This window comes from Salmo salar, chromosome 13 (genome assembly GCF_965601325.2).
Source record: "Salmo salar chromosome 13, fSalSal1, whole genome shotgun sequence".
Lineage (NCBI taxonomy): Eukaryota > Metazoa > Chordata > Actinopteri > Salmoniformes > Salmonidae > Salmo > Salmo salar.
In genome coordinates, this window is record NC_138303.1 from 33,056,139 (window position 1) to 33,074,957 (window position 18,819).

Here is an 18,819-nt window from a genome sequence, read left to right on the forward strand (position 1 = left end):
CGTTTTTCCACCATTTATTTTAGAAACACCACATGGGAAAAATGAGTGGTGGAAAAAAGATTGAAACCATTTCCCTGTTTGACCGCTAGGAATAATGGGTATTATGACAGCTCTGCCATGGGGCTCTATAACACTATAATCTAGTGTGTTACTTCCGTGTTAAAGGGCCTCTGTTAAGGCTGTTAGGATGACAAGTCAAAATATAATCATAGCGACACTGTGACACATCAATCACAAGACAGACTTTGGTACACGTATGTCGGCATGCTTGTCTCTCTATGATCAATGCTGTCTTTGTTGTCAGGCTGAATTTGAATGCAGTCTTTGAGTGAATGAATAGTTGGGAAAATAAGACATATATAAAAAGTGACAGGCAGCAAGCTACTTTGTACTTTGACGCTGATGTGTGATTCTATGTATCCAAAATGACCCTCTATACCCTATAAAGTGCACTTCCAGAGCTTCAAAAATAGTGCATTAAATAGTGAAAAGGGTGCAATTTGGGAAGCATCCAGTTCCTACTGGATGGGGCCCCAGTCGCCGTAGCTACAGTAGCACCTGTTAGAACGGGCAGGGGGTCAGAGGTGGGATCCTTAACAGCCCCACAACAGAGCAGGGAGGGGAGTTGCAAGCTGGAGCAACATCAAAGCACCTCGCACTTTGAACATGGGGAACTATTGTGCCCGCTATCCTAATTATGCCTGAACATTCTGCTGACAGGTGTACCGTCGGCCGCTACACCCCAATCAGGACTTCATATTTAATTTCCTTTCGCTACTGTTTGGACCGGCTGTATATTAAAACACATCTCCGGTGCCCAGTTTTCAAAGCCCCCCTTGATTAAATCCAGGAAATGGGACATGATTTTCCCATTTAAAATTCATAATGGGGAAAACTTAAGTCATTTAAATCCCTTTCCACTGTTTGAGCAGTTGATATCTACAACAGATTTAATAATTTCATTTTAACATTACGACATTCCATTTCATTTTCATTCTGTCAAACAAGTTGATCAACCAATCTCATTTCATACAGAGGTATATTCAGTATTCTTTCTTTGCAAAAGGTTTGCTAATCAAAATACTATCATACTGCAACAATTTATAGTACTGTGTATAATTCAGTTGATGTAGCCTTTCCCATTCGGGTTAATTTTATTAAAGACAAAATAAATATATTGGTGGGCTGCTTGTGTGTACTCCACTACTGTTAAGAATGTCCTGAGCCTATTGTGCCTGTCTGTCTGTGCAACCTGAATTACATCATCAATCTTCTGGGCACAATTACAGTCATGCTTTCATATTTCACATTGCAGTTCCATACAGGTGTCCTTTCATGAACCTAAAGCTGCTGTACTCAATAAAGTGCTGTCCTTATGTGGAACATACAGTACATGTTCAGTATTCACTGATGGAAAAGATAGTGAATAGAGTAAACACATGCCTCAATCCAAGCTCACTGAAGCCAAGACAATAGTAGCTCACTGAGGATTTGAATTGCAACAACCACATGATTGGATAGGACCCATGCTAGGGTCAATCAAATAGTCCTTCCATAAACCTGAATCTGCTTTAGTAAGTAGTGTGCTGTCCTTATGTATCCTTACATGTGCAGTATTCTCTCAAGAAAGACTAGTGAACAGAACGGACAAAAAGGGTTATTTCCATTGGTCGCCATCCAAGCTGATTGAAGTTGAGTTGCTCACGGAGATGCCCACTGAATTTTTGAATGGCAACAACAATTAGATTGGCTGTGGTTATATCTGGGTGTCATGAGTCTATTTGTGGTTGTTATGGCTGTATCGATGGGTGTCATGAGTCTATTTGTGGTTGTTATGGCTGTATCGATGGGTGTCATGAGTCTATTTGTGGTTGTTATGGCTGTATCGATGGGTGTCATGAGCCTATTTGTGGTTGTTATGGCTGTATCGATGGGTGTCATGGGCCTATTTGTGGTTGTTATGGCTGTATCGATGGGTGTCATGAGTCTATATCGATGGGTGTCATTAGTCTATTTGTGATTGTTATGGCTGTATGTGTCGATGGGTGTTATTGCTCTACGTTTTATGGTTGCACCTATGGCTTATATGTCAAATCATGCCATGACTCATCAATCATGTCTACCCATCAGTCAATACTATTCAATCAAATTGGCAACAGGGAATTCAGGCAAAACACTATATTTGCAGCTGTTATAGAGAAAGGTTGACTAAATACCCAGTTAAGTTTTTTTGGTTTCTCAGGTGTAGGAACAGTTCCATAAAGTGCACAATCATGAGCACATAGAAGACAGAACAACTACTGATGGTGATGGACAATATCCACATGATTTCTTTTGACAAAGAAGTGAGGAAATGGCCATGAAACAGTACATGAAATGAAAAGCAAGATAAATGTATTGTGCTGAATAGTATGTTCTATTGTACGGTTTGTTCAATACGAACTCTAATAAAATGCCATGTGTATTTGTTCTTGTGAAAGGCACACAGTGACAGTTTGGTGAGACATTGCTTACAGAGAGCAACAATGGACAAAAACCTTCTTCAGAAAGGTATAACAAATAACATTCATTACTTGAGGCATTTTTGTTGTAAGCCCAGACAGTGGCTTATGTAGAGAGACCCTCAAGCCAATCTTTAGCTCCAGGACTATCACTAAAGGACACTGGGTTAAAGGTGTGTGTGTTTGTGTGTGTCTGTGTGTGCTCACAACTGTGGTACACTTTCACTGCAGCAGCACAGTAAGTAAAGCATGACCATTTCTCCACAGTAAACTGAGATACACAGTTACATAACAAAAACATATTGCACATAGAATTATAAATCAGTTTTCATAGATGTCCCGCCTCTATTTCTATGGTCCCATCCTTACAGCATTGGAAGTGAATTAAAGTGGTGGATACTGGATGACTATATTTAGGATCTGACTGAATACAAGTCCATGCATGTTATGCCAGTAGCATCAACATTAACAGAGCAAAGTTTGAAACAATATAAAATGTATTACATAGCGCACGCAGGATTATCAAGTAGATTATCAAAAGTATAAATACATTAACCAAAATAAAATACAAAAATCATGGGCACAAAAATGCAGCTCAATCTGAGGTACAGAAAGCAGTCAAACATGCATCCAATCTCTGTAGAAGCACTAGATATTGAAGAGTTCCTCATCCAATTTGAGGTCAAAGCTCAAACGTCATTCAGAGGAGAGAGGGGGGGATAGGGGGAGAGAGGGATGGAGAGAGAGACCACTTTGCTAGCTACAGCTCAACAGTATACTTGAGAATTGCATGGAAAGCACAGATGCGCTGACCTTGCTGAATGCAGGTGTCAGTGTTCTGACAAGAGGAACAGACAACTACTGGACCAGAAGCTAATGAGGTTCAGTATAGCAGTGCCCTCATGGGGGAGAAACACAGTGATATTGATATTCATGATTTCATTAAAAAAAAAACGTCTCTTTCCGGATTAGCACTCCATTCCCAATATCATGTACCAAGTAGTGTATTAAGATTACACTATATAGGGAATAGGGTGGCAGTTAAAGCCTTAGAGGGTGGAAAATGTGAAAATGAACTAAAGGATAGTGGTGGTAGACGGTCCTAAGCCTAAGGAAGGAGGCTGGATCTTATATTAATTACACTGTCTACGTGAGAAGTCTTAGAATAGCTATTACATTTTTTTTTTTATAAAGGAGAATAAGAAACGGACAGCCCTCCAGCTCCGTAAATATTTGAAGCAATGTTAACTTCCCATTTTGTATATTTTTTTCTCCTTTCTCCTCCTCTTCTGAGTACAAGCAGTACAGGCTTTTTGCAGCCTGCATTCTAATGAGGAAGAGAGAGGAAGGTTGTGTAACGAGGCGGTATGATTATATAAGACGGGGGTTGTTGACAGAATGTGCAGGACCTGGGCTCTGATAGGGAAAGGGAGGCATGTGGAAAAGGAGAGAGACAGCAAAAGAAAGAGAGAGGAAGAAGAGAGGAAAGGGTTTTTAAAAGGGGTGCTGCCCTTCCTAATAAGAGCTATCTGGAGAAACGCAAGCCTTGTCGGGAAAAAAGGGGGGTGGGGTCGTAAGTAACAACTGTAGAGCATGGCACTTGCAACGCCAGGGTTGTGGGTTCGATTCCCACGGGGGACCAGTACAAATGAAAATGTATCCACTCACTACTGTAAATCGCTCTGGATATGAGCGTCTGCTAAATGACAAAAATGTTAAAAAGAAAAAGTAAATGTCTGGGAGTCTTCTGATGTTAGAAAAGATTACGTACAGTACACCACCACCCAAATAAAGACATATCTGACCCTGAATATGATGTGTGAACTATTGGGTGTGTGTGTGTATACCTCTGGCTGCTTCAAGAAATAACAGGCTCTCTCTTTAGGAGCTTTTCTTTTGGCATCCTATACTGTATTTGCGTATGATTCTTGAAACAAAACCTATTTAGGGAGAATGCTAAGCAAACACAACAGCATGGCTTCCCATCACATCACACTGTGCATTATAAAGTTGTTTTTCCTCACACATGTATTCCTAGACATAAATATCTTACTTACAGATAACTCAATCAACACAGTCGCTCTGAAACATCACTTCAACTTTAACATATACAAGGAAAAGGTTGTCTATCCAAAATATAGTCATATGTAGTAAGCCTTTCGGTTATAGAGTACTTAATCTAGACTGCATGTTTGAATTATACAATTGTTTATATGTAATAATATTTCAATTAGCCTACAGTCATTTGTACCGGACCTTTATATATATATATATATATATATATATATATATATATATATATATATATATATATATATATATATATATATATATATATATATATATATATATATATATATATATATATATATATTATATTATTATATATATATATATATATATATAGATAGAAGTTGATGAGTACTGAATTGAGCTCTCTTCCATAAGTTGCAAAGTGTTGAGCTCTATACAGCAATTGATGAGAACGTTGTTGAGCGGTCTTTTAGCAAACAGCATTGTTCTGTACCGTAGTAGTTGATGTGTACAGTACTGCGTTGAGTTGCCGTGTGTTCAGGTGTATTTCACTTTCACACAGAAGGTCTCCTCCGTGATCTCCTCCTGGTTGTTTATGTAGATGAGGATCTCCTGAGCACCAGGACTTTGGCTGGGAGCGAAACGCAGCCCGATGCGGTAGGTCTCCCCTCCCCCAATCTACAGGGAAAGAACAGGGTTGTGTTCATTAGGTACCAAATGGAAGAAAAAAAGGACAGAAACAGGGACGGATTACCTGAACTTGTTCAATAAGAAGCTAAAATGTTTGGTTTTCTGTTGCACAATGTTTTGTTAAGTTTAGCTAGAGTGTGACATAATGAATGGCACCCAGGTTCAAAACTAAAAAAACTAAGGACAACTAAAATCATAACAGCAATGCCAACTGTATATGTTTGTGTGCATGTCTGGCACTATTTACATGTATGTGTGAGTTGTTGTATGCGTTTATTTGAATGAGAGTGTGTGTATATGCAGGTGTACAAACACCTGCACGGCATTAGCCTCAGGCAAACCGGCATTAGTTGTAAAAACTGCCCCTCAGTGTCATTTAAACATACTTTTTATTATGTTTTATTTTGGCTTTATTTTTTACTTTTATCATCATTCTATCTCCCGCACAGCAACTCCACTCCCACTTGTCTCAAATTCCACATCCCAACCCTCAGCCCATCCCACCTATCTCTGCTGGCCACCTTCTTCGGATTTATACGCAACACATACCTTTCAACTGTGCTGTGATGTTTAACATACAATTTCAATCTATCTAATCGAATAAAATCCACAGATTGCGAGTTGAAGATATACTTTTAGTAAGTGTATTAGTATATTAGTAATTGACAAACCCAGTCTCTCCAGATCTCCTAACAGTACTATTTCTAGGGTCAATTTTAGATCAATGCTATGCATTTTCAACCAGAAACAGCCTACCTGAGGGAAATACCAAAACAAATGGTCTATTGATTCTGTATCCTCACAACAAAATCTGCAGAGCTTCGATGATTTTATGCCCTAAATATTCAACATTTTGTTGGTAGCAAGAATTCTAAATAATAATTTTAGCTGAAAAGCACGAAATCTTGAATCTTGCGTTGCTTTATATATCAACTCATACACCCTGTACCATGGAATCGGTACATCAAAAATCTCTTCCCAACTATTTTGCAATCTGTATGGCACAGTTGTCAACATCCTGGTCCTCAAATGAAACTGGTATACTTTCGTATTTATGCTATTTTATTCCTCCGCCAGTTTTGATCCTTTATATTGGGCAGACAGACCAGTTCCCGACCTCCTCCTGCTGCTACTTCCCTCCTCCATTTTCGGTGTAATGCTGTAATCAATTGGTTGTACTCTTGGATTGAGCAGAACTTCCCGTACAAATCTGATAACTCCATGAAGGACATAACTCTACCATACCAATTTACAATATCATTTAAGAACAAAATACCCTTTTCAAACATCATTTCCATTAATACAGGTATTTTATCAACCAGCACATTTCAGTTCAGCCATAATATTTGTTGTAATATTTGTTCTCTTTTCAGGGTGATGAAATTGAAATTGTAGCCAGCTATGCAATGCTTGTTTGAAAAAGAGAGATACTTTGAAAAAAGTATCATTGTCAATTAATCAAAAATGAGACATGGCAATCTGCACAAAGGCAAAAAGGCAATTTTTTTAACAATGGATGAGCATTTCTTAGTAATCTACTTGAGAAGCAATTAGGGTAAGACTTTTGAATAAGTGAAGCCTTTAGAGAGAGGTTTAGTGCTTTTATATTTAATAATCTCAAACCACCCAATTCATATTCATTATCTAGATAGGCACGCTTTATTTTGTCTGGTTTAGCGTCCCAGATGAAGTGAAATATTTTTTATTCATATGATTTGAAAAACGAATCATCAGGAGTAGGCAGCGCCATAAGTAAGTTAGTAAACGGAGATATGACTAAGGAGTAAATCAGGGCAATTTTTCCATAAATAGACAGGTATTTACCTCTCCATGGTTGCAGGATCTTGTCTCTTTTTACAAGTTTTCTATTGAAATTCATTGTGGAGAGCTTATTTATATATTTTGTGATATGAATACCAAGTATGTCTACTTCACCATCAGCCCATTTTATAGGTAAACTGCAGGGTAATGTACAAGTTTTATTTTTTAAAGATCCAATATGTAATATTGTACAAATCATAATTAGGTTTTAGTCCAGAAAAGTTATCTAGATCCTCAATGAGACATTGCAGGGATTTAGCTTGCAGACCTAATATAAAACTTGAGTCATCGGCATACATGGACACCTTTATTTTTAAACCTTGGATTTCTAATCCTCTAATGTTGTTATTGGATCTGATGTTAATAGCTAGCATTTCAATGGCCATAACGACTAGATATGGTGACAGCAGACACCCTTGTTTAACTCCTCTTGACAATTCAAAACTCTGAGAAGTAGCCGTTATTTACTATATTACACCTGGGGTTGCTATACATTATTTTTACCCATTTTATTAGAGAATCACAGAAATTGAAAAAATCCAGGCATTTATAAATAAAATCCAGTCTTACTTTATCAAATGCCTTTTCAAAATCTGCTTTAAATACCAGGCCTGGCTTCTTAGATGTTTCATGATCTTCTATTATTTCTAGTCGTATATTATCTCCAATGTATCGTCCATGTAAAAAACCTGTCTGATCAGGATGAACAATACCTGGTAAAACCATTTTAATTCTGAGTGCTATGCACTTCGCTAGTATTTTTGCATCACAACATTGAAGTGTAAGGGGCCTCCAGTTTTTTAGATAGACTGGGTCTTTATATTTGCCATCTGGGTCTTGTTTTAATTATAGAGATATCAGACCTTCCTGCTGAGTACCTGACAGACTACAATTTCTATAGGAGTAGTTAAAACAATCTAACAATGGTGCTTTTAGTATATCAAAAAAGGCTTGTTATGCCTCTACCGGTATGCCATCAACCCCTGGGGTTTTTCCAAAGGATTTAATAGCCTCAAAAAGTTCTTCCTCTGTAATTTGGCCTTCGCACTGATCTTTCTGTACATTTGTTAATTTTCTATTTTTTTTTTATTATTTGGAAAGAATTCCTTAGCTTAATCTTCATTCAGTGGGAGAGGATGATACGGAAAAGAGAACATCTGCCTAAAATAGTTAGCTGCCTCTTTTAAAATATCATTCAGAGAATCATAGATGACTCCGTCTTCAGTAACGAGTTTCTGCAAATTCTTTTTGTTAGCGTTCCTGTATTGGAGATTTAGGAAGAATTTTGTGCATTTTTCTCCATATTCCATCCAGTTTGCTTTATTTTTGTAATAGCTTACATTAGATCGTTCTTGAATAAAATCCTCAAGTTCTTTTTGTTTTTCCTCTAACTTATTTTGCGTCTCTGTAGTATCATTTTTATTGCTATCTACCTGTACTATTAGTTCATGGATTTCCCTTGTTAGTCTCGTCTCTTTAGCCAGAAACTGCTTTTTTATTATTGATGAATATTGAATTGAATGGTATCCCAAACAATAAAGGGATTTGCTGCACCTATATTATACTAGAAAAATTTAGTTATAAATGATTTTGTCTTAGTTAAAAATAAGTTGTCCTCCAGTACATTTTGATTAAATTTCCAATATCTCCGTCCACGTGGAAAATCTATAATAGTTATGTGAATGCAAATTAGATGATGATCCGATCGCATTCTGACTCCTATTAAAACTGTTTTAACATTTGATGCAAGAGAGAAAGAGACAAGAAAGTGGTCAAGACGACTAGCTTGATTAAGTCTCCTCCACGTATATCTCACTAGGTTGGGTTTTTTTAGTCTCCAAATATCCACATTTCTAATGTGTCCATAATATTTGTGATTTCCTTAAGGGCACGGTGATCATAGTTTGTAGAGTGATTACCTTCACGGTCCATTGAGGTACTTAACACTGTGTTATAGTCTCCTACCACAATGATTTTATAATTTGTTGCCTGTATTTTCAATAAATTGATATAAATGTTTTCAAAGAAGTATGGATCATCCTGATTCGGACCATACAGATTAATGCGCTACTGTGTTATAGTCTCCTACCACAATGATTTGATAATTTGTTGCCTGTATGTTCAATAAATTGGTATAAATGTTTTCGAAGAAGTATGGATCATCCCGATTTGGACCATATAGATTAATGCGCCAAATCTCTTATTTCGTCCACTTTCATATTCAAAAGGATCCACCTTCCTTGCGAATCATTCCTGACTATTTGCACATTCAGATCGAAATTGTTGTTAATATCATCACACCTTTTGAGTTACTTAGTCCGTGACAGAAAATTATTCCACCATCCCATTCCCTTTCCCACGCAACTCCATCTAATAATGTAGAGTGAGTTTCCTGTAAACAGTACATGTTATATTCCTTTTCTTTTAGCCACGTAAAGACTGATCTTTTTTTATAATCTGCTAAACCGTTACAATTATAACTGGCTATACTTATTTCACCCCTTACCATAACTAGATACTATTCTCAGTCTAAACTGACCATAATTAGTGCTTCTAAAGTTACTGCCATCAGAGGTATTATGATGGTCAAAACTAGAGCTTTCAAATGTCTGATATTTAGAATTCAAGAAATAGGTTCTTGCAATATTTGTTTTATTCCTTTGCCTGTTTGCCTGTGAGCCAATGCCACAGATGTTGGAAAATTGAGACAAGATATTATGTGTGTAGTAAATCTGAGTAGGTTGATGTGTATGATATTGGATGTGATTTATTGAGAGCGTGTACGATGTCTGTATAAGAGTACGACTATTATGTGTGATGTCCAAATAAATAATAACTCTGCCAATTTGCATGGTTGAGTGTCAATGTGTGTAACATGTAGTGCGTATAACCTTAATATTCATGATAATTGTAATCCATATCGTATCTTTAACATCATTGAAAAACACATCCCAGCATTTCCATAGCAATTGACGTTTCACATGATCATGAAAGAGACCTTGCATTACTCTAGAGATGGCTTCACTACAGTACAAATGTATTCCGTACAATATGTTATTATTCCCTAATGGCCCTATTCTGATATCTTCCCTTCTTGTTGTAAACATATATAAACTTGAAGACAAATACATTAAAAAGACAAACAAGACATATTAAATTACTGAACCCGACCCTGGACATATCTCTATACTGTGCCTTCAGAAAGTATTCACACCCCTTAACTATTTCCAAATGTTGTTGTCTTACAGCCTGAATCTAAAATTGATTAAATTGAGACTTTGTGTTACTGGCCTACACACAATACCCAATAATGTCAAAGTAGAATTGTAAAGCTGAAATGTCTTGTCAAGTATTCAACCCCTTTGTTATGGCAAGCCTAAATAAGTTCAGGATTAAAAATGTGCTAAACAAGTCACATAATAAGTTGCATGGACTCTGTATGCAATAATAGTGTTTAACATTGTTTTTCAATGACTACCTAATTTCTGTACCCCACACATACAATTATCTGTAGGCCCCTCAGTCGAGCAGTGAATTTTACACATAGTCTCAGTCTCAACCACAGAAACCAGGGAGGTTTTCCAATGCCTCGCATAGAAGGGCACCTAAAAAAAAGGCAGACATTGAAGCTACTTCGAGCATGGTGAAGTTATTAATTACACGTTGGATGGTGTATGAAAACACCCAGTCACTACAAAGATACAGGCGTCTTTCCTAACTCAGTTTCCGGAGAGGAAGTAAACCGATCAGGGATTTCACCATGAGGTCAATAGTGACTTTAAAACGGTAATAGTTTAATGGCTGTGATAGGAGAACACTGAGGATGGATCAACAACATTGTAGTTACTCCACAATACTAACCTAAATGACAGAGTGAAAAGAAAGAAGCCTGTACAGGATAAAAATATTCCAAAACATGCATCCTGTTTGCAATAAGGCACTAAAGTAAAACTGCAAGAAAAGTGGGAAATAAAATTAACTTTTTGTCCTGAATACAAAGCATTATGTTTGGGGAAAATCCAACTCAACACATCACAGAGTACAACTCTTTATATTTTCAAGCATGGTGGTGGCTGCATCATGTTATGGGTATGCTTGTCATCGACAAGGACTAGGAAGTTTCTGTATTTCAACACATTTGCAAAAATTTCAAAAAGCATGTTTTCACTTTGTTATTATGGGTTATGGTGTGTAGATGGGTGAAGTTATTATTTTTTAATCCCTTTTGAATTCAGGCTGTAACACAACAAAATGTCCAATGAGTCAAGGGGTATGAATACTTTCTGAATGCACTGCAACCCTAATATTCTTTAATGACGTTTAAAAGAAGCATGTGTGATGCGTTTTTCGAACATTGCTTTTTAGGTGTATTTCACCAGAGTACTATAGTACATTGTTTATAATCCTCTGGCTATATTTACGCCACTTGACTGTGATTACAACACATAACGTCTATTAGGGATGTGTGGCGATACGACAACAATAGATTTGTGTAAAAGCTCAAATCAACAAAACGGTTTGCCACTATAATTGGCTCATTAGAGGAAAGTCAACCAGAATTAGAGTCATTTTGTAAAAAAGGGAAATTGTTTTCTACAACACCTGGTGTTCCCACCATAAATTGTAAGCTCGTGAAACTACATGCTCTTTGTATTGTTGTTTTCTTCCTCCAAATTAACTACAGCCAGTGTGTTGTGTTATGCTTTGATTATTAGCGGAATTCATATGGTTATCGTTTGTTTGCAGCTCGCCATGCTGTTCATAAAGTCTTATTTGGACATTTTAATAAAAAACTTGTTTCTAATGGCTGCATTCCACGTAATGGCCAGCTAAAATATATGGTTCAATGTGTGAGATTTATCTGGTCATTTCTGGAAAACTATAATATCGATCCTTGCTCTGCTTTTTTTGCTTCCCAATTGTTTTTATTATGGCAGGGTAGTTATTTTTTGGCGTAGGGAAAATTACTCTATTCAAAGTTAAGATATAAACCCCATAAATTGTTTAGAGAGTATTGAGCCTGAAGCTATGTTGACTAAATGGAAAACACAGTTGGTTATTTTTCTTGCCCCTCTCTCTCCCTCTGTCTCTCTCTATTTGGTTAAGCATCATCTGCACGCAAGTGGTAGAAACATAAACAGATTTTTTAAGGAGTTCATTTTCCATTGGCAGCCTGTTCATTTAAAACCCAGCGATTCTATTTCCATTTGCACCGCTGCTTGCTCTATGAGACCGTCTTGCAAATGACAGCGAACGAAAGCCAATGATGTTGAGACGACTTGTTTATGTCGAGATGTTTATGACCTGTTTATGAAGTCAATGAATCTCCTATGAGACACTGGGGCTAATGACAGATCATGGAAAAAATCAACAGCTATAATGGACGTGTTCTATTATTCATATTACGTAAATGTTATCGCAGGTGCAGCGAAATGCTTGTGTTTCTCGCTCCAACAGTACAGTAATACCTAGCAACAAAATAAAAATACACATAATCCAGAAAAATAAAGAAATGAATAAATATCAGGAAGAGTAACGTCAGAGACCAGAATATAAATATATATATACTGAACTAAAATATAAATGCAACATGTAAAATGTTGGTCCCATGTTTGATGAGAAGAAATAAAACATCCCAGAAATGTTTCATACGCACAAAAAATGTATTTCTCTACAATTTTGTACATGAATTTCTTTACATCCCAGTTAGTGAACATTTCTCATTTGCCAAGATAATCCATCCACCTGACAGGTGTCGAATATCAAAAAGCTGACTGAACAGCACGATCATTACACAGGTGCACCTTGTGCTGGGGACAATAAAAGGCCACTAAAATGTGCAGTTGTCATACAACACAATGCCACAGATGTCTCAAGCTTTGAGGGAGCGTGCAATTGGCATGCTGACTGCAGGAATGTCCACCAGCGCTGTTGCCAGAGTATTGAATGTTCATTTCTCTTCCATTAGCTGCCCCAATGCCATTTTAGAGAATTTGGCAACCGGGCTCACAACTGCAGACCAGGTGTAACCACATCAGCCCAGGACCTCTACATCTTTCTTCTTCACCTGCGGGATCGACAGACCAGCCACCCGGACAGCTGCTGAAACTGAGGAGTATTTCTGTCTGTAATAAAGCCCTTTGTGGGGAAAAACTCATTCTGATTGGCTGAGCTTGGCTACCCAGTGGGTAGGCCTGGCTCCCAAGTGGGTGGACCTTTGTCCTCCCGGGCCCACCCACGGCTGCGACCCTGCCCAGTCATGTGAAATCCATAGATTAGGGCCTAATTAATTTATTTCAATTGACCGATTTCCTTATATGAACTGTAACTAAGTAAAATCATTGAAATTGTTACATGTTGCGTTTATATTTTTATACATATCATTTACACTGAGTAAACAAAACATTAAGAACACCTGCTCTTTCCATGACATAGACTGACCAAGTGAAAGCTAGGATCCCTTATTGATGTCACTTGTTAAATCCACTCCAATCAGTGTAGGGGAGAAAACAGGTAAAATAATGAGACAATTTAGACATGGATTGTGTAAGTATGCCATTCAGAGGGTGAATAGGCAAGACAAACGATTTAAGTGCCTTTGATTGGGGAATGGTAGTACTGTAGGTGCCAGGCACATCGGTGTGAGTGTGTCAAGAACTGCAACGTTGCTGGATTTTTTATGCTCAACAGTTTCTCGTGTGTATCAAGAATGTTCCACCACCCCAAGGACAATCAGCCAACTTGACAACTGGGACAGCCTCGCAGGGCAACGCTTTCAACACTTTGTAGAGTCCATGCCCCAACGAATTGAAGCTATTCTGATAAAAGGGGTCCAACTCAATATTAGGAAGGTGTTCCTAATGTTTTGTAGACTCAGTGCATATAAATATAATGGTCTGTTTTGTATGTAAATATTATTAAAGTGACTCTGTACATAGGGCAGCAGTCTCTAAGGTGCAGGGTAGAGTACTGGGTGGTAGCTGGCTAGAATGGTGACTGTTTAACAGTCTGATAACATGGAGGAAAGAGCTGTTTGTCACTCTCTCGATCCCGGCTTTGATGCACCTGTACTGCCTTCTTGATGGTAGTGGGTCGAACAGGCCGTGGCTCTTATGGCTGAGGTCCTTGATGAACTTCTTGGCCTTCCTGTGACACCGGTTGCTGTACATGTCCTGGAGGGCAGGCAGTGTTCCCCAGTGATGCGGTTCCGGACGGTGCAATTGTGTACCAGGCGGTGATACAGCCCGACAGGAGGCGCCTTAATGGTCCATCTGTCCAAGTTCATGAGGGTCTTAGGGGCCAAGACAAATGTCTTCAGCATCCTGAGGTTGAAGAAGTGCTGTTGCACCTTCTTCACTACACTGTTTGTGTGAAGAAGACTGTTGGTAATCAGGCCTAGCACTGTTGTGTCGTCAGCAAACTTGATAATTGAGTTGGAGATGTGCGTGGCCACGCAGTCATTGGTGAACAGGGAGTACAGGAGGGGTACGCACCCTTCAGTACGCACCCTTCAGTGCCCCCCGTGTTGAGGATCAGAGTGGCGGAGGTGTTGTTGCCCACCTTCACCACTTGGGGTCGGCCCGTCAGGAAGTCCAGGACCCAGTTGCACAGGGAGGGGTTCAGACACAGGGCCCTGAGCTTAGTAATGAGCTTGGAGGGTGAGCTGTAGTTGATGAACAGCATTCTTACATACTGTACATATTTCTCTTTTCCAGGTGGGATAGGGCAGTGTGCAGAACAATGGGGATTGCGTCGTCCGTGGATCTGTTGGGGCGATTGTAGCACTTCATAATGACAGAAGTGAGTGCTAAGAGGCGATAATCATTTAGTTCAGTTACCTTTGCTTTCTTGGGTACAGGAACAATAGTGGACATCTTGAAGAAAGTGGGGACAACAGATTGGGATATGGAGAGATGAAATATGTCCGTAAACACATAAACTAACGACTTGTTAGTGTCACTGGTCTGTCCCAGAGCCAATAACTTTCCAGTGTCAGTGATGAATACGGTCCAGGTACAATACGACACCCAATTACCTCCAGGCATGTTTGAAAATAGAAAAGGATGGTCCCCCCCTCTCCCTCTCTCCCACTCTCTCTCGCTCTCTTTTCCTCTCTCTCCCTGTTGCGCTCCCTACCTCCCTTCCTCATTAAATGTCAGTTTGAACAGAGACATGACAAGAGGGCAGTGTTGTGCTTTGTAGTGGTGCTCACCTCAAAACGGTCCTCTTTAAACTGGAGCAGGTCAGGGTGGTCTGACCGTAGCAGGAGGACACGGCTGGTGGGGTAGGGGTTGGTGTAAGTGATCTTCCGGGTGCTCCCCCGACCCCCTCCCACAGGTGCACACATTTCAAAAGCCTGCCAGAAGAGAGATATACAACACATGTCTAGGATCAGTTAAGCCTCCTCAGAATTGTATCCTTAACCATTAGGGGGAAATAAAAAACAGACCTTAGATCACGTCTGTGGGAGAAACTAAATGATAGAAACACACAACACTCCTAGTAGAAACAGGTCTAGGATCAGTTTAGTTTTGATCAGATCCTAACCTCAACCATTAAGGGGGAGAAGAAAAAAAAACTGACTTTGGATCTGTCTGTAAAGAAGAAAAAAAATGAAACAAGAGACAAATCCAAATGGTGCAACAGAAAGACACATGACATTCGAAGCAAATAGCTGGTATGGATGAAACAGAGTCTTATTCATTAGGCATCAAACTGAACAAAATGGACTGAAACAGGGATGGACTACTACCTGAACATAACCAATAAGAAACGCTTGTTTTCCTTTTCCGTTGCTAAAATTTTTTCTACGAGTTCACTAATGAATACGAAACCTTATCTGTTTATCTTTTGCCCCTGAGAGAGAAAGGAAACGGGGCACACTATCAGATTGTGAATCTAAAATCACTTAGGTGATTATATCAATGTTTAGAAGAAGGTGCCCAGATTGACAACACAAAGAGATAAAACACTGTCAGAACCATTGAGGATTAAAGTCACATAACATTATGTGCATATAAATTCGTACAATCTCACAGACGCACCAAAAACATATGATACTGTTATTGTGAGCTCCACAAAGATCTCACAAAAACAGTCTCTTCATTCATAATTTAGCAGAGGATCATAACAGTGGAGAGAAACCAAATAATGTTATTTTGGGTGTGTTTCTTGTCATCGTGACATCATAAGGGGAATAAAGTTCCACTGCATTGCACACGTCTTTGTGAGACTGCACTGCGCCATTCAATCGTTCAGACAGTTTCACTACCCATCTAGGAGATTCTGTATGCTAAGGTTATTACAGCCAAACTATAGGAGACACCTTTAAAGAGCATGGCACTAATCCCAAATGGCACCGTATTCCCTATATAGTGCACTACTTTTGGCCAGGGGTGCACTACTTTTGGCCAGGACCCATAGTGCTCTGGTTAAAAGTAGTGCACTATGTAGTAGAATATAGGGTTGCCATTTGGGACGCAGTCCATGTCTTTACCCAGCCATCTCCGTTGCCAGGAATCCCTCTCTCTATCTCGCTCTCCCTTAACCGCAGGTGTCCTCTATTGAGCATTTTTTGGGGACACATTATCCTGCTTTGAGCCGCAGTGCAAGCGCCTGAGTGAGTGTGTGTGTGTAATAGGTCCATATGTCTGTGTGTGCGAGTGTGAATAAGTGTCTATGTGAGAAAGAGAGAATGAAAGACTGCGTATGGGAGAAAGAGCCAAAGACAAAGAGCAATAGAGAGAGAAAAAGATAGAGAGATGGATAGATACTGAGAGAGAGAGAGAGAGAGAGAGAGAGAGAGACAGAGAGAGAGAGAGAGAGAGGCAGAGAAAGACAGAGCTTTAGTGGGTGGTTTCACCGAGAGAGAGAGAGAGAGAGAGAGAGAGAGAGAGAGAGAGAGAGAGAGAGAGAGAGGCAGAGAAAGACAGAGCTTTAGTGGGTGGTTTCACCTTGGAGAGGATGGGCAGGCGACAGGTGAGGCTGAGGAGCCAGCAGGCCACCAGCGTGTGTTGCTCCACGTCCACCACAGTGAGGTAGCAGAAGCGGCTGCCCGCCCGCAACGGACACACACACAACTGCAGGTCTTGTACCACACCCGGGAGGAGGACAAACACCTCCGCTGGGTCCACCTGGGAGAGGGGAGGAGGGAGGGAGAGGGAAGGAGGGAAAAGGGGGGAGAGAGAGAGACAAAGGGAGAGAAAGGGAGGAAGGGGAAGAGAGGGAATTGGGGAGAGAGAGAGAGATGAGATGGAGAGAGAGAGGAACATTGCTCCCATTCAACCTGCTCAAAACACAGAATCTGCTCGATAGGTTCAACAGCCTTTGTAGGACTCTCTCTCATGTAACAATACATACTACAGTCAGATTACCTGCTAAGAGCAACAAAATAATCCATTGAAATATAGTCTTTGAAATATAGACTAGAGCCAGCCTCTAAATTAGTTATTCATTAAATATTTATCTTTGGTGAAAACATATAAAACATAAATATCGTTCTCTACAGTGAGCATGACTGTATTCCACAGTGAATATAATAGAATAACAGTTGTGACAGTCAGATTAGATAATCTACATATAACAGCATTCAAGATACTGATATCATTCAGCATTTCAAAATGAAGGACAGTCCAGTATGTCATTCAGTCTAGAGTGAATATAGACTAAGGTTGCCTCTGAAATGGCCCCCTATTCCCTATATAGTGTCCCACTTTTCACCAGAGCACTATATAGTGCACTACTTCTGACAACAGCCCATAGGGCTCTAGTCAAAAGTAGGACACTATGTAGTGAATAGGGTGCAATTTTGGACGCACAGCCTAACTTTATCAACCAGGGTGGCAGAGAGACACCGGACAGCCAGTTGTACCTTGAGCTCCTGTGGGTGAGAGGTGTAACACTGGACCTTCCGGGTGGCTTGGGTTCCCCGTATCACCAGTGATTGACAGGTCCGCTGGCCAGTCACACAGCTGATATCCACCCGTTGCAGGAAGTGCACATATACTTGCCAGACTTGGGCGGGCACCGCCAGCCACTTATCGCTATGGAGACATCAAGCGAGAAAACAATTAGGTCTCAGAGCGAATCAACTCATAATGAGAGAAGGAGGGGCGGAACTAATGATGAGGTGATTTATCTCTGTGGCGATAAGAGACATCAGCATTTTTGTCATTTTTGAGCACCTTGTCTGATAACGGGGGCTACATCCCAAATGGCACCCTATTCCCTATAAAGTGCACTACTTTTAACTAGAGCTCTATGGGTCTTGGTCAAAAGTAGTGCACTATATAAGGAACGGGGTGTGATTTGTGACGCAGCCCCGGGCTAGGAGATATCATTGGAATCATTTTCATTGCGTCGAGTTCCAGTTGACTCTGATAATGGTGATTCCAGAATGAGCTGTGGCTATGGAGGTCAAAGGATGCCTCTTAAGCCTAATCATCCCTCCCCTGAGATTACAGGCTGGGGAGAAGAGAGAACTCGGCCTGTTCGGAGATTGATGAGGAAAATGGATTCTGCCATGTGAAGCAATCAGCCCGGTGAATCCGACATACTGATTAAATCAATGAGATTAACGCCCCGCATGAGCAATCTAATCAGAGGATCATCGCCGGAACCAACGGCCATCAGTTTCATCCACACTGGGAAGGGTAGGATGGGGTGTGTGTGTGTGTGTGTCAGTAGCGACCCGTTTATTAGGGCATTAGTGGTGGCGACGCGATCGGTCCAAAAATGTATTTTAAAAAAAATAGTACAAATATATTATTTGTAC

The 18,819-nt window shown here is 39.8% G+C and overlaps 2 protein-coding genes across 3 annotated transcripts in view; one reads left to right on the forward strand and one right to left on the reverse strand.

Annotated features, from left to right (window-relative positions):
* The first annotated feature begins 926 nt into the window (after positions 1-926).
* On the forward strand, positions 927-2,326 carry kra55 (Keratin-associated protein 5-5). Its single transcript, NM_001141042.1, is given in 1 exon segment — positions 927-2,326. A coding segment is annotated over 1 exon segment (480 nt). The 5' UTR covers positions 927-1,728; the 3' UTR covers positions 2,209-2,326.
* Positions 2,327-4,906: 2,580 nt separating this feature from the next.
* nphp4 (nephronophthisis 4) overlaps positions 4,907-18,819 on the reverse strand; it is a 209,845-nt gene continuing 195,932 nt past the window's right edge. For both annotated transcript variants that reach the window (XM_082959999.1, XM_014135427.3), the window contains exons 27-30: positions 17,917-18,088; positions 17,000-17,179; positions 15,259-15,402; positions 4,907-5,213 (exon numbers count right to left, since the gene is read on the reverse strand). In XM_082959999.1, the coding sequence (XP_082816125.1) occupies positions 5,073-5,213; positions 15,259-15,402; positions 17,000-17,179; positions 17,917-18,088 (637 nt within the window). In that variant the 3' untranslated portion in view covers positions 4,907-5,072. The remainder of the gene's footprint in view (positions 5,214-15,258; positions 15,403-16,999; positions 17,180-17,916; positions 18,089-18,819) is intronic.